The 15,757-nt window shown below is 40.6% G+C and overlaps 1 protein-coding gene across 1 annotated transcript in view; it reads right to left on the bottom strand.

Moving 5' to 3' along the window:
• Window positions 1–3,152: 3,152 nt before the first annotated feature.
• Window positions 3,153–15,757, bottom strand: part of CLOCK (clock circadian regulator) — a 93,026-nt gene continuing 80,421 nt past the window's right edge. The window contains exons 16-20 of the mRNA XM_006868052.1: window positions 14,825–14,977; window positions 13,906–14,115; window positions 12,966–13,168; window positions 7,573–7,816; window positions 3,153–3,314 (exon numbers count right to left, since the gene is read on the bottom strand). Coding sequence (XP_006868114.1) covers window positions 3,153–3,314; window positions 7,573–7,816; window positions 12,966–13,168; window positions 13,906–14,115; window positions 14,825–14,977 — 972 coding nt within the window. The remainder of the gene's footprint in view (window positions 3,315–7,572; window positions 7,817–12,965; window positions 13,169–13,905; window positions 14,116–14,824; window positions 14,978–15,757) is intronic.

The following is a 15,757-nucleotide window of genomic DNA, read 5'->3' as shown; positions in this document are numbered from 1 at the left end:
AGTCCAGCACTAATACACTGGAGTCATTCCAGGACACCTGCAGACCAGCTAGCATCTCCTTACCTTCATCAGTTCCCTGCATACCTAAAAATGCCACTCTTTCAAGGAAAACTGAGTGAGTGTGAGAATGAAACAGACAGAGTGGGCAAACATGTTTTCATTTGGTATCTTCATGCTTTAGATTTGGGATTTCAATGAACACCTTTGGCTATAGAAATCAATGAAGAGCAGACCACTGCTGCATCTTCATCTGCATGCTCAAGTCTTGGCTTCTGGGGGAGGGGACTGGGACTCCTTTTGCAATCAAGTTCAAGAGAAATCTGAGGAGAAAAACAAAGAAGCTAAGAGGCAGTCAGTAGGCCACTTACTTGCGCTTCCAAAACTACATACTGACAGAAAAGGAAGAGCAGCTAACTGAACCTTTACATTTGTCCTTGTCAGTGCCGTCAAGTCGGTTTTGACTCAAAGCGACCCTGTATGGAGATTTCAGGAAGCAGCTGGTGAGTGTGAACCACCGACCTTGCAGTCCAGTGCTTACTCTACAGAGAGAGCCACACCAGGACTCCTTTACATTTAGCCATTGTTAACACTGAACAGGAAAAAATTAGAGCAATGAGGATAAACATGAATTATAAAGGAAATTTGTATCTAATTGTCTTTCCAAAATATTTTTGGAGATGAAAATACTTGAAGGGCCTAGGAGAGGAGAGGATGAGCAAATACACACAGTCTACAGATTTACCTTGTGGCTTGTCTTACGCTTTGCTTCTGTCAACCTAAGTACACAGTACTCACTATTCACCATCTTTTTTTAAAAAAAATAAGGTCCTTAGACAATAATCTGTAATAATTCTACTGTTCAGTAACTAAATCCATATCACTAAATCTCACCAATAAATCGAGGCACAACTCAGCTATAAATGGAATGGCATGATAAGGTCAAGAAAGGCAATTTGAAGAGGGGAGGAAAATGTTTTTACCCTATTCTACAACATCAACTGTATCTGCATATGTGTATTTGTAGGCTCAAATACACATATTCTAACAAAAATGTGAAAAGTCTCTTCTGGATGATCACATAGCTAGAATTCTTTGATATTTAATCACTGATTGGTAAGCTGCTTATACATATAGAAGGGAGGCACCAGCTTTCTTTGGTTATTTACTTCCTTTTTCAACATTAATTTTCTAATTTAAGTGTGTGGCCAGGGATAATTTTCTACAGAAAGGCAAAGTATACACCTCAAGGGCGACAAGAAAGCTGAGGACAGGAGAGACAGAAGAACTGACTTAAAATTTCCCTGGCCCCTTTACCTAGTAATGCTACAATATTAGGTTATTTTCACTGTTCAAAACTTCATTTGACAATGTCAGTTCTGTTACAGTTGAATATTTTCCTTTAAGGTCAACTGATTTATAATAGGTTGCTGTCCTCCCTTTTCTCAGTAATAATTTTTATTTGTCACTAAGATAAAGTTCTTTGCTCTGTGGACATTATTATCAGTACCATAACATCTATAAAAATGCTTTTTATAAGGTGCATGTAATTTCTGTTGGAATTTGTTATCTTTATGATATATTACCATAGAAATCGTAATCCATATTCAGAAAGCTTGTGAGTTACAACATCCTAATGCTATAGTGAAGGCAAAGCCAATTCCTACTTCTTCTGTTTTCTTTGTGGGAAAATCAGTTTTATGTTGAACAAATATTTACTGGCAATTTTAAAATGAGTAGCATTAAAGGAAGTTAACACACTAATTTATGGGATACAATTTTGGGATCACATTAATGGGTTGGATAGAAGGATGTCATCTTTTAGTTCTAAGTTATTTGTACCTCCAATCCAAGAGACTCAAAGCAGTCTTCATAGGAACTTGGAGAATAGTAATACTGACACCCACATGCTATTAAAATGGATTTAAGATTTCAAAATTGCTACTGAAACCAGACAATGAGTTTAAGATGGTGAATGGTCACCTGAATTAAAATCAAGGCACTATGGGCTTTTCCCCCCCTCAAATAACCCTGAATCATTTCTGGCTAAAAGAAGCACTGAAATCGTGAAGGATAATAAAAAAGATTCCAACATATCCTAAAAGTTAAAATTCCCACCATTGAGAATGTTACAAAGTGCCTAAAATGTGTTTTCTGTGCAAATTTTACTCTTATAACTGAGACATTCTTGACATTACTTTCAGGCTTGCTGAAAACCATTTACACAAATATTTCCAACTATGAACTACATTAAAATATGAGATCAAAATTCCCAACCATCTAAAATAAACCAGTGCAAATCCCATTTTCAAACAAACATAATTGAAAAATGAGGGGTTATTTCTGAAGAACTTGAACATTCTGTTATATCAATAATTTAACCTGAAAAACAAAACCCATTTCCAGCAGCACATCATACCTCACTGAACAAACGTGGTATCACAGCTAAAGTATGAGCAAAAGACGTGTGCCCCGGAGAACTGACGAGGACACTATCGTGCTGTAAACGAAAGGGAAACAGAGGCTGTGTTAGTTTGCACGTGCTGTCCTGGGTCTAATGAACTGTCCTCATCCCTACAGAAGACAGTGCTTGCATGCAGCATACAGAAAACTTTGCTTCCTCTTCTTTTATCCAGACATGTACATATTCTTACAGCTTCTGTACAATAGAGAATTTGAACCCACAGAACATTCTGAAAGTAGTTACTGTTCCATCATGAGAAAAGGTAGAGGGGCTAGGAGGGTGTGTATTGAGTCTACTGGACTGTCTTCATGGCATCATAGGAAGCAAACCCCTGACGTGGCAGTGGTGTGTCCTCTGTAACACTCAACAACAGGCAGAGACCCACTCAAAGTTACTAACATTGCTAGTGCTTTTCTGATGCACTGGAGGTCATGTTTCATAGCTGAGCTTCTGAACATTTGGCAATATACTCTTTTCCATCAAAAAGTATCTGAACAACTACAACACCGTCAGAATTGGCTATGTCCCTATGATCATCTGCTGGCTGGTATTTAATGTACATCTGTAGCACTAGGCAGCATTTCCCTGCCAACTAATTCCAGGAACTAGAACACGTAATACTGCATCTCCTGGAGCTGCTGGGACTCCGATCGTTTGAGCGGCTCTGGATAGGTCAGCCCTTTCCTCTGGGCTACTGTGGTTGGGCCTTGGAAGGGTCAGTCAAACTGTCAGTCCGGTGTCGGCTGAGCTGCTGCTGCTGGTGCTGGGACTGAGGGAAAGTGCTCTGTTGTAGAGGAAACGCAGCAGACACGATGAGCTGAGTCGAAGGATTTCCATGGAGCAACCTAGAAGTCTTCAAAAAGAAAAAGGATTATGGGGCATCACTTCACCCTCCCGGTATCAGCCAGACAGGACGGATGAAAATGCTCCATTCTGTACAGCGGCACGCTCCCGAAGTTACACGCAATCAAGATCATTCCTGTTGTCTCATCGAAGATTCATATTTTGGATAAATTCTTATGAGGCTTTCCCCTTTTTCTGAAAAAGTATACATGACAAATTTCATTTTTTCAAGGAATCTGAACTAGGGATTTTTATGGTATAGAAAGCAAAAAAATCATACTTTCTTTTAGTTAATATGCCTTAAAGGCCCCAAGTTTAAACAGATAGTGACATTCAAGCCTAGCTATGACAATGAAGCCCGGGGATAAATGTCCAGTGCTCGCGGACACGGGCTCGTGTGGCTGGTTAGAGTAGCAGAGCAGCGGCCCAGCACCAGGGCCCTGAGGCAGGCAGATTGGCTGGGTTTGAACTCTCGACGTCCCGTTTATTAGATGTGTGACTTGGGCAAGTTATTTTTTTCTGGGCTTCAGTTTCTTCATTTAAAAAAAAACAGGGGTAATAGTAGTGTCTACCATACTGGGGTTTTATGCAGATTTAAACGAGTTTGAACATATAATATCCTCAGAGCAGTGGCTAGTACCTACACCGTGAGCTTAATATTGGTGGCAGTTGTGTGCCGTGGAGTTGGTTCTGACTCACGGTAACCCTGCATAGGGCTTCTGAGGCTGTAAATCTTTATGGGAGCCGAAAGCCTCATGTTTCTCACTAGTTAGTAGTTTCTAACTGATGACCTTGAGGTTAGCAGCCTGACTCGTAACCACTATGCTACCAGAGTTCCTCGAGCGTAATAAAAAATTATTAATATTTAATTGCTTAGAAGCACTACAGAAAATGGGGCAAAGTTACAGTTGCTATTAAGTCTTATATGTAGCAGTTTGGTGTTAACAAAAACAAAATGAAAACAAAGCCTTGCGTACTGTAATCAGGAGGCCTGGATTTGAGTTTTACTCTGGCATTTATTAGCTGGGTGACCTTAGATAAATCTCATTCCTGTACCTAATCTCCACTCTGACACGCTGTTCATAAATCTATCACCCCATGACACAAAGGTAACCAGCTGAAAGAAAGTGAAGTTTGCAGTGAAAGTCTTTCCCCACTATTGAAAATACACGTTGATGCGGGGTTCCTAACTTTAAAATGGTGCCATGATGGGTGACTGGAAAATGTGTGTGATGGACAGGAGTACACAACACACAACACACCCTTAGGCCTGAGTGACCAGTGAGCTTTGTCACAAACCTCGAGAGTTTTCTGTTATTAGAATAAGTTACATTGGAGCTAAAGAATTCAGGATACCTTTGGGCTGGATTTCCGTTAGCCTTACAGCATTATAACAGAGATACATGTTGGACAAAGGTGTTATATAAGTAACAAACCAAATACTTTGTTTACTATTTAAATATAAGTATTTATGAAGGGTGCTGCCTATCTTATATATGGGTGCCATGTCTTTGGAATGCTTTTGTGGGGAAATTGGGGGAAGAGGGAATAATGTTCATTCTTTTAAGGATAAGTAGCCTTATGGCGAAATTGTCAAATGCTCAGTTGATAACTAAAAGGTCGGTGGTTCAGCCCTACCAGCTGTCTTGCAGGAGAACGCTAAGACAATTGGCTTCTGTATGGATTTATAACCTTGGAAACCCTGTGTTCTACTCTTGTTTTAAAAGGTTAGTGTTAAGGGCAGAGCTCCAAAACTCTGAACCACATATACAGGAATATTTAAAAAGTTGGAAGACTTATTATAGCCTATGGAACTTGTAGCAGAAGCAAGAAATCTCATACATTCAAACCTGCCAAGCTCAGTGGCCTTGAGCCGACAATTTGGGCGAGATCAAACGGCAAAACCAAGCAGGGGAGCCAGCAGACCTGCCACGACTAATAATGCCTGTGGGAACCTCAGAGACAAAGGTGGACAATATTTTTTGTTTTGTTCTGATTCTCTTTGGTTATCTGTTCATTGGCCTCTCACTGTCTGCACACCTCCATTCTGGTGACTAGACGGGGGGGTGCCTGAGTGAGTGGACACCCCCGACCTTCACCACTGGAGGGTTCTTCTACCACGCATGCACACAGATCCTCTCACCATTTAGAGACAGTCACCACTTAAAACCAACAGCGCAAATCGGCCACAGCCGGCCCCGAACTGTTTGTTTATTAATAGGGAAAAGGCCAGAACAACGGGGGTTGTGGAGTGGAGAGAGACTAAAAACAAAACAGGCTGAAAATTAAACCCTGAGGTTCAGCATACCAACCAACAGTGGCATCTTAAAATTTATCCGGTGGCCTTGAAGGCAAGAAGCTGAAAGAGGATATTAAGGTCATACTCAGATTAATTAGGCTACAGACTTTTTTTCTCCCTCCCTCTCTCTTCTGTGATTATACACTACAGTATCCAATCTTTTTTTTTTTGGCTCCCCTTTTACCTTTAGGGGGCTCTTTCCCTATATTACATAAGGAGACAGGAATTGCTGTCATATAGTCAAGCTGCAATGACACCTTACAAAACCTCACAATCCAGGCAAGAACCAATACCAACTGCCATACATCAGGAAGGCAGACAACACCTGTGAAAGTTACTAAGAAGAGTGAAAAGGGAAGGCCACCTCCTGATCACATCTACCTGGAGGCAGTCAGCATAAAAAATACCAAACCACACCCTAAAAGGTTAGTGTTAGTCAAACTGACTTGACAGCACTGGGTTTGTGTTCATTTAGGTTCCCTGATAAGAGTTACAAGATGAAGTCTTAATGGATCTCCTTTTTAAGCTTTTGCTTAATTCTCACTGAATATATTTCCCCAGGTATTATTTTAAAATTTATTATAAACTCTTATTCTAATCATAGCTAATCCAGTTACTAGTGGTTGTAGTATAGGCTCACAGTCTAAGAGACTATATAATTTCTAAAACTACTTTGACAACTAACTGGTTTTAGGTTTTCCAAGTTAAAATATTATAGTCTTAAACATGGAGGATGATAAATTAAAACTATCTTTATAGCTGTATATAAAGGTGAACTCTGTGTCCCCTAGTCATCCTGTGCATTATATAATTCTCAAATTGCTGTGTCTGGCCTAGCAGAGGTGGTCTCCAGTACAAGCCCGGGCTACCCAACATGCAGAATTGCTGCAGCTGGGACAGAAGAAAGTTGGATTTCCTGATGTCACAGTCTACTACTAAGCAATCCTTAGTGAGGGTACTGAGGTCTAGAAATGTGTTCTATTGATCTCTTTGATGTGTACACCCTGACTTTCCTTCTATATGCTTTAGGTAAGTTGTGATATGTACCATCGAGTCGGTTCCAACTTATAACTACCCTATGAGTACACTGTTTCCGAGGAGTGGCTCATGGGTTTGAATCACCAACCTTTTGGTTAGCAGTCCAGTGCTTATCCTACAGCTCCAGGGCAGGGCTCCTTAGATAAGTGGAACTTGTCAATATTGTGGTCATAAGTGATAGCTAACTATATGCTTTGCATAATATTCAATGATTTACATACTTTTATTTTACTCATGAGGGATAAGCCATTATCTCTCTCTCTCACACACACACACTGTGTATCTATGCATTCCTCCATTTTATAAATGAGAAAACCGAAGTTTAGCAAGTTTCTGTCCCCTGCCATAGGTCACCCAGTATGTGGTGCAGCAGTGATTCAGCTGCAGAGCAGTCTGACGTTAGAGCCCAGGTTCTGAACTCCGACACACACGTACCGCAGACTGCCTCCACAGTATTGCTCCTCTGATGTTAATTTACAATTGAAAACTTAGAAGAAACTATAATTTCAACAAAGTAATTTAAGATAATTCATACACTGTTAACAAAACTCTGTCTTGAGACCCTCTGCCCTGTGAAGGGTAGAGTTTGATGGGCTGCTAGAAAGGAGCATGAAAAAGAAAGGTGCCTTTACTTGACTCTCAGAAACTCTAGCCAGAAAGAGGAAACAGGCCTTGATGTTGGCATGAAGTGGGCAACTTCCTCTACCCAGCACTTCAGGTAACTGGGCAGGACCCTAAGTCTTCCAAAGACTGAAGGAAGGAAGGAAAAACAGCTAGCTGGGACAAGCTTTCTATCCTTGTAGAGACTGACATTGCATGATAAGCTGTAATGGAATTTTTCTGGTAATTTACCCATCTGTTGACTTACACATCTGCTATCATTATGTAAGAGTGACTGGGTCGGGGGCAGCTTCCCTGTGGGGGAAATTACCTGTAAGAATTGCTGTGGAGGATGGGTCAGCTGAGCCTGCGATGGTTGCTGCTGTTCTGGACCACTTGGCTGTTGCTGCTGCGGCTGGCTGACTGACAAGCTCGCTGACGGCTGCTGTTGCGCAGCAAAAGTGGGATAGGCAGTCACCACCTGACCCATGAGCATAGTGCTCGGGACCATGACCGCCCCACAAGCTACAGGGGCAGTCACTAATTTGGTCACAAGTTGCTGACCTTGAGAAAATCTGTTAGAGAAAAGAGAGAGGAGAGTCAGGAGGAGCACAAGGAACGCCTTAGCAAAGGGAGTGGTTGATACTACTGCCAGTTTGGTTTTTTAAAAAGTTGTTACTTTAATGTTTTGTTCCAAGTTGTTAAAAATTCCTTTGGGGATACCACACAAACAAGAAAATTTACATAGCAAAATGCACACTTTTGTTGTTGTTAGGTGCTGTTGAGTTGGTTCCAAGGAGCGGTTTGTGAGTTTGAATCGCTGACTTTGCGGTCCAGTGCTTATCCTACCATGCCAACACCAGGGCTTGACAACGAACATATAACATGACAAAAAATACTTAAAACTAACAAAATCTTTAAGTACTTGGGAATCAGCTATTTGTGGTACATGGCTCATTTGCTCATCACAAATCATCACCATGGCCCATGGTGACCCTGTATAGGGTTTCTGAGGAGTGGCTGGTGAGCCACCCATCTTGCAGTTCACACCGACTTCGCAGTCTGGCGCATTAACCCATAGCAGGACTCCAAAAGTCTTCATAAGGGAATTTAAAACACTATAGCTACAGAAGAAACGTACACAAATCGTTTTTGTTTTTTTTAATGATATTTTATAAGCATAATTCAAAACCAAATTTCTTTTTTTGCACTTTAAAATTTGGGATCTTTACTATAATTAATGATCTAGATGATGATTCTCCTATTTCAAGCATGGAGTACTGGTGTAGCACTGTAGGTAAGGTGCTAACAGGTGGTTCAAACCTACCATGTATTTCTCGAAAGATTACAGGGTTGTAATTAATTTGTTGGCACTTAACAATTTCAAATACCATTTTAACAGCGAATCCCCTCAACTTGAAATGAAGTTAACTTTCCAACACAGGCCGCTACAGTGAGCAGTCTGATATGACCTTACAGTAACTGTACCACGACACAACTGCAAGTGCACCCTGTGGAAAGCACACAGCAATATTAGCATAGAGTCCATGCATACTTCACCACTGATAGATTCTCAAGACAAATTTTCGATCCATGTGAAATCTGGAAAGTACTATATTTTACTGCGTCCGAGACAAGCGCTTCATCGAGGAAAAAGAACTTAAAACTTTACAGCTAAAGTCCAAAGAAACAAGCGGCGTTGTTAGTTTCTGTGGAATTGACCTCTAATTCCTGGTGACCCCATGCACAACAGTATGAAATGCTGCCAGGTCTTGTACCATTCCTATGATGGGTGTGGATCGACAGTTCTAATCCTGAAGGGTTTCTCTGGCTGAGTTTTAGAATTAGATTGCCAGTCCTTTCCTGGTAGTCTTAGTCTGGAAGGCTGCTCAAACTGTTCAGCATTATAGCATCATGCCAGCCCCTTGACGGATGGGTCTGCGCAAGACGGACACTGTAGGTTCTCCTACGTAGAAGGCAGAGCTCTAATGCCAAATCTCCATGGCCCTCAAAGAAACATGGAACGTTCACAAAATAGCTTAGTCACTTCACGATGACTAATGTCTCTGAAAATTTTTTAAAATTAATATCTGAATTGTCCATCTGCTTATTGGCAAGTGTGATAATACTGTATCCATTTCAGGCACCAAAAGACAGGCTTCAGTCTACTTCTGCCTAGTTACACTTCTGTGGCTTTGTAGACTACTCTCTGTTCTAATGTCCTCCCTGTGCTCACTGCCCAACGTCAAGCTTGTTAAGACTCAGGCCAAGTGTGTCCTGCTCTCTGAAGCCTTCCTGGACCACACTCTCTCGCGTAACTTGCTTGCCTCAACCCGCAGAGCTGCCCAGTTCCCTGCTTCCTAAACACCCATTACATATTTATCACATCAAATTCTATTTGTTTGCCTTGTATTGCTTTTACTAGTGCAGTCTTCCTCTTGGGGTAAGGACTATGCCATACTCTTATAAGCCCTCAGTGTTTGTGGTTAAGTGCCGCTAAGTTGGTTCTGCCTCACAGCGACCTAGCATCGGGTTTCCAAGGAACAGCTGGTAGTTCACAGTCCAGTGCTTACCCTACAGAGCCCCATCAAGAGTCCAACATAGGCCATGTTGTTTTTGTGAAGTGCCCTTGAGTCGGAGCGACCCTGTATAGGGTTTCTGAGGAGCAGCTGATGAGCTTGAACCGCCAACCTTGCAATTCAAACGGCTTTGCAGTTTGGCACATTAACCCACAGCGCCACACCAGGACTCCAACATAGGCCATAGAAGGCTGCATTTCTGGAAGGACTTACAAGTGTTTAGGGTAGTATGAGTCTATGTTTAAGCAAATGAGCTTTGAAATTAGACAACTCGGCTTGAGCTCAGGGGTCCACCCCACTGCCTAACAAGTTATATGCCCTGGAGCTGATGACTGAAAATCAACACTGCCTCAGTTTTCTCATTATCTGGGAGATCAAAGAAGATCTAAACACACACTGCTTTAGGGGGCGAGGGGTTGAGCTACAGAACAAAGTAGAACTGCCCCCCATAGGGTATCCAAGCCTATGTCTTTATGAAGCAGACTGTCACATCATTCTCCCTCCGTTGGAGTAACTGGTAGGTTCACACTGCTAACTTTTTGGCTAGCGCAGCCAAGAGCTTTTAATCACTGCATTACCAAGACTCACTCAATAAAGATAGTTACTTTTAGTCTGTTGTAAACAAGGGGGCCTCAAAAGGTTTGTGGATACTAAAAGAAAGGTTCTTTGATAGTTACCAGGATTGGGAGGGAAGGGGGTAGTAAATCACTGGCTAGAGGGTAGACATGTGTTAACTCGGGTGAGGGTGAGGACAATATACAAGAGGGAGGGTGGCAGCAGAATGATGAGGATAAGGTTAAGGCACAGGGAGGTCCCTGCAAGGGCTAAAGGGAAGACAGGTAAAGGGTTATATGTACACAGCCTTGGAACAACAGTGTTCTGTGCATAGATACCTGGACTGAGACACAGGCTGAATATATATATATATATTTATAAAATACATTGTTGTTAAGTGCCAACAAGTTGGCTTCAACTCACAGCGACCCTGTATAGGGTTTTTGAGGAGGGCTGGTGAGCTTAAACTGCTGACCTTGTGATTCAAACCAACCTTGTCCAGTGCTTTATCCCACACCACCACCCTAGGACTGGGACTATGCATATAAGGTATACAGGACTCTACCATGAGGATTGGCTAGTTTTGCCAATCCAGTTAGTTTTAAAAGGAGACATCTCAGAAGCACCAACGGATGATCCCAGGACCATCAAGAAGGAAGAGAATGAGTGGAGCTTGAGATCCTTCCCTAGAAAAGCAGTGATGGCAGAGGTGGTGGCATCTAGAGACAGAGCAGCTGTGGGCTCTAGACCCATGGACTGAGCAAAGCTGCGTGCCTACTGACAGGTTGACTGGCTTGAAAAATGTGCCCTTTGGGCATTCACAGATTGGCTAAAAGAGCTTTGTAACATTTACCTGAGCAGGGCAGAGGCCAAGGGCCACATGGTTGAGAAGCCGAAGACAAAAGTGGGGCTCGTCTTCAGTACAGCAGATAAGAGGTGTTCCTAACTGGCAAACTGCCGCATTCTGAGTTTTGATCCTGACTGTACCTTGTTCACTTCCCTAATAAACCCCATAATTATGAGTATTGTTATGAGTTCTGTGTGGTCACTGCAATGGATTATCGAACCCAGATGTGAAGCAGAGAGGGCTGTGGGAGGGGTGGTTGGTGTCAGAATAGGGTAAAGAAGGTCGTAGGGTGGAGGCATGTCTGACTTCTGCTTCATAGAAATTGGTCTTGGGCTGATTTTGAGCTTGATTCACTTTCTCCCTTGTGACACCAGAGGAACTCAGACATGCCCTCACCCCCCCTTGGTTTTATAATATATATTCCACAAATATATGAGTTTGGAAAATTGGTACATGGGTATTTTTACCTTTCCTGCAAATACAAGTATGAAAATGGTGAAGCATACAGCAGGCAAAATGGTGAAAATTTCTTAGAAATTATCAAACATCTTAAGGCAATGAGTTGCTGGGCCAATGGGCTTCAGACACTAGTCTAAGGGGACACCATGGTCAACTGGTATAACCTAGTCCACAATGACAATGTTCTACATCCTACTTGGGTGAGTTGTATCTCGCACCTTAAAAGCTCATAAGCAGCCTTAGAAGGTGCAGCTATTGGTATGTCCATGTGCGAATGAAAAAAAGAGCGAGAATTAAAGAGGCTTGGAATCAATTAATGCACTGGACAAATGGAACAGGTGAACATCAGTCTCCATTATTCTGAGACCAGAAGAACTACCAAATGCTCTAACAGGGATATTAAAGGGTATTGGATAGAGTGGGAGAAAATGTGGAACAAAACTCAAAATTATTTAGAAAAAAAAAAAAAAAAAGGAAAGAACAGGTTTACTAGTCACAACAAGACTAGAGGAAGCTGAGACTCTGGCCCCTGACCAGCTTTCAGGTCTGGAAAGGAAGTCACTCTCATGGCCCAATGGTCAGCCAAGCAATAGACAGATTTATAGGGGAGACAACAACACCTAGTAAGGTGTGCTCACCATGGTGTGGTCAATCATTCAAAATCAAAAGGGCAACATTTACCTATAGACAAAGCTTAGGAAGGTGGGTGGAATGGAAGTAGAAACAGGGAGGAAGTGAGATAATTGTTGCATGGAAGGGGTTGCAATCATTGAGATGAAACAAAGTGTGTCATTTGTTAAACATAAAATATGTTCTTCTCTGTGAACTGTCACTCAATTCACAATATAAAGTTAAAAAACAAAACAAAACAAAAGTTAAGGAGAAATGGAATTAAAAGATAATGAAATGATCCCACAAACTTTTTGAAACTCCTCATATATAAACTACAGCAGTATAGACCCTAATCTGTGTTTCTACATGAAAACTCTCCAGTATTTATACTGAGTGGATAGATGGTTCAGAATAAGACAGAATTGTCATAAAATAGTATTCTGACAAATTTGGATTCTACAATATTTAGCAGCACATTTTTTCTCCCAAACAAAATCTGTTGTTAGCTTTTTATTATAAAACCTTTAAAAAATGGATACATTCTGAGTTTTTATTTCAAGTTTAAGAGGACTGGTTGGAGTAAGGAACAAACTGAAACCATGTTTAAAAAATTTCTAGTACCGATTGTTAATTAATCAGTTTATGACTCTGAAAGTGACAAGTGACAGCTACCTTATGTGTCTGTCCTGAGTGAATGTAGTCACAGCGGCACTCTGAGCACTGCTCTGCGGCAGGCTAGCTGGGATCTGGACCATGCTTCCTGCTGATGGCTGCGAAATCACCATAGTGTTATACAGCGGGGCTGTTAGCGCGCTCTGGGTCTGACTGGGAAGAGATGTTTGTTGACTGTGCCCACTTAGTACATTTTGCTGACTCTGCTACAAAAGAAAAGATTTTACAGATTAACTGACAAAATGTATCCAGAAAGTATTTTTTCTACTCACTCACTGTTCCAGCAATAGCTGACTTGACAGAGGAACAAATGGCAGGATGTATTCCTCTAGGAGAAATCAAGCCACAAAGGAATGACTTGTAGTTACTGAAAACGAAATTATTAATAAAATAGTTTTGAATACCTTGCTGAAAGGTAATCTATGACTTTAAAAGAAGAACACAATTTTAATAGGAAGATATAAATTATGCAAGACCATTTTCTGCTAAATGCTTGAAGTTAAATGACATTTTTAATATATTTCATGTGAAGTCTTGGAATTTATAGTCACAGATGCAGAATAATTATCAAATATCTGGAAATACTGGTTAAACCATCACTGCCCCAGCCATTGTTTCTGCCCACATAGCTATCATGGTTCGTGGTCAAGTTAAACCTTCTTAACATGTAAAATCAGTCTTAAATTACAAGAACCTAGTATAATTTGGGGTAAATCTGTTGAACAAATTGCAATATTTTTTAAATACCAAAATATTAAAAACATTTGCCATGCAACATAAATGTAATTTTTCAAATGATTTTAATGAGCATTCTCAATACTGTACTTTTTAAACTGTTATTAAAATTTTAAACCTCCAAGAAGTTTTTTGTTTTGTTTTAGCAACAGAATGCATTTCAATCACCAATTTCTTCATGGCCTACTATACTCGATAGTGTTACCTGAGTGGCAGTGCTTTGTAAAGTCTGCTGTTGTATCAGGTGCTGAGTTGGACCAACGTGCCCAATATTCATCCCACTTTGAATCTGATGAGAAGGGACAACCTGGCCTTGCATATTCATAGGTGTGAGCTGCTGAATGTTAGATGAATTTCCAGAAGAAAGTTGAACAGAACCAAAATTCAATCCAGCAGTGGACTGTTGTAAAAACATCTTTAAAAATAAAGAGTACATTAAAATAAGCTCTATAGATTCATTATTGAATAAAATGGGAAACTTCATTCTTCTAGTGATTCCTAATTCTATTTACGTTTCAAATTGTTACAAGAAGTGCCTATGTGTTTAACAATACAATCTGTATGTATTTGTGATTTTACTTTTGGGAACTGTTTGTTACATCAGCTAGCATAACCCAGCTCAGTGCTACTCAAAGGTCTGTGGACTAGCAGCATTTGTAATACTTATCATCTCAGTCTACAGTACTAAGTAAAAGGAGTTTCCATTTACCTAAGTCTGTTCTGACATGATAATCAAGATGAAACTTTAAACAGGCCCTGCAAATTGACCAAAAAAATCCCTAAATTCAATTGCACCTACTATGCCATGAAATCTTATTAAGACTATTGCTGATGACTGATTCTCACATTCTTTATTTAAAGTCTATGTAAAATACAATTTCTATATTTTGAACTTCAACTAACTAAAAACCAAACTGCTAAAAGATAGCTCCGTTAAGCAAAGAAACAAGATGTTGGAAATTAACTGTTGAGTTTGTTAGCTTTAAAGACTGTAAATACAGTCATAATGATTAGGTGATTAATGACTATTTATGAACAGTTAAATAAGTCAATTTTCCTAGGAAACCAAAATATGGATGCTAAGCTATAATTCTTTCTTGTATTCAAATATAAAAATAGTTTACCTGCAGTCCTTGACCATGAACCATCTGAAGTTGTTCTTGAATTTTTCTTAGTTCTTCCTGTTGTCGATGAATATTTGCTTCTATCATCCGTGTTCGCTGCTCCAACTGGTCTTTCAGATGCTGCATGGCTCCTAATTGAGCTGAAAACTGAAACTGAAGTACCATGCATGGAAAAATAAACCATATTTTAGAATTCCTCATAATGTACAATGTGGAAAGTTAAGCAATATATATCATGAGCTAAGAATGTTACGCCAACTATCAGTGTATTGCATCTCAGCTGGATTCTCAAATCCATGCACCTTTGCTCTGCTTTTGTGATTATTTCTCCTGGCCAACAGGCACACATTTCACAGTATCAGTAGAGGGTTCGTGAAGGATACTTGAGGCAGAAGGGATTTCCCTTCCTGGTTCTGCTGCTTTTCCTTCTTGCACTTGTGGCACGGCTGTCAGTGGGCAGTTTCCCAGCGAGTCTCATCAGAACCTCAGCAAGTGGCTTTCCAACAACTTTCACTGGCATCCTAGTGGGCAGCTTCCCAGTCCTGCTGCACTCCAATGGATGGCTCCCTAGAAAGTTTTCTCAGCAATCCAGCAAGTGCTCTCCTGCTCTGCAGCTCCCACCTGTGGCGGCTCAATGAACTGTGTGTACCCATTGTGAGACTTGAAGAATGCAAATTTTCCAGGTGTGTTCCTTCCTTGGGCACTCTCTAGCTTATAATTTATAATGAGTGGGTGCTCTTGACACATGCAATTCCAATGTTCTTTACTCTTCTTAGTAGTTAATCCCTATTACTAATAATATTTTATGGTATCCCTACCCTAATTGAATTAAATTGAAGAGGTCAAAGAGCTGAACAGAAAATTTCAAAGATCAGCTTGAGAAGATAAAACCAAATACTATAATAAAATATGCAATGATTTAGAGTTGGATAA

The sequence above is a fragment of the Chrysochloris asiatica genome, unplaced genomic scaffold, assembly GCF_000296735.1.
Source record: "Chrysochloris asiatica unplaced genomic scaffold, ChrAsi1.0 scaffold00115, whole genome shotgun sequence".
NCBI classification, from domain to species: domain Eukaryota; kingdom Metazoa; phylum Chordata; class Mammalia; order Afrosoricida; family Chrysochloridae; genus Chrysochloris; species Chrysochloris asiatica.
The sequence above is the reverse complement of the archived record's forward strand: the minus strand, read 5'-3'. Positions and strand labels throughout refer to the sequence as shown.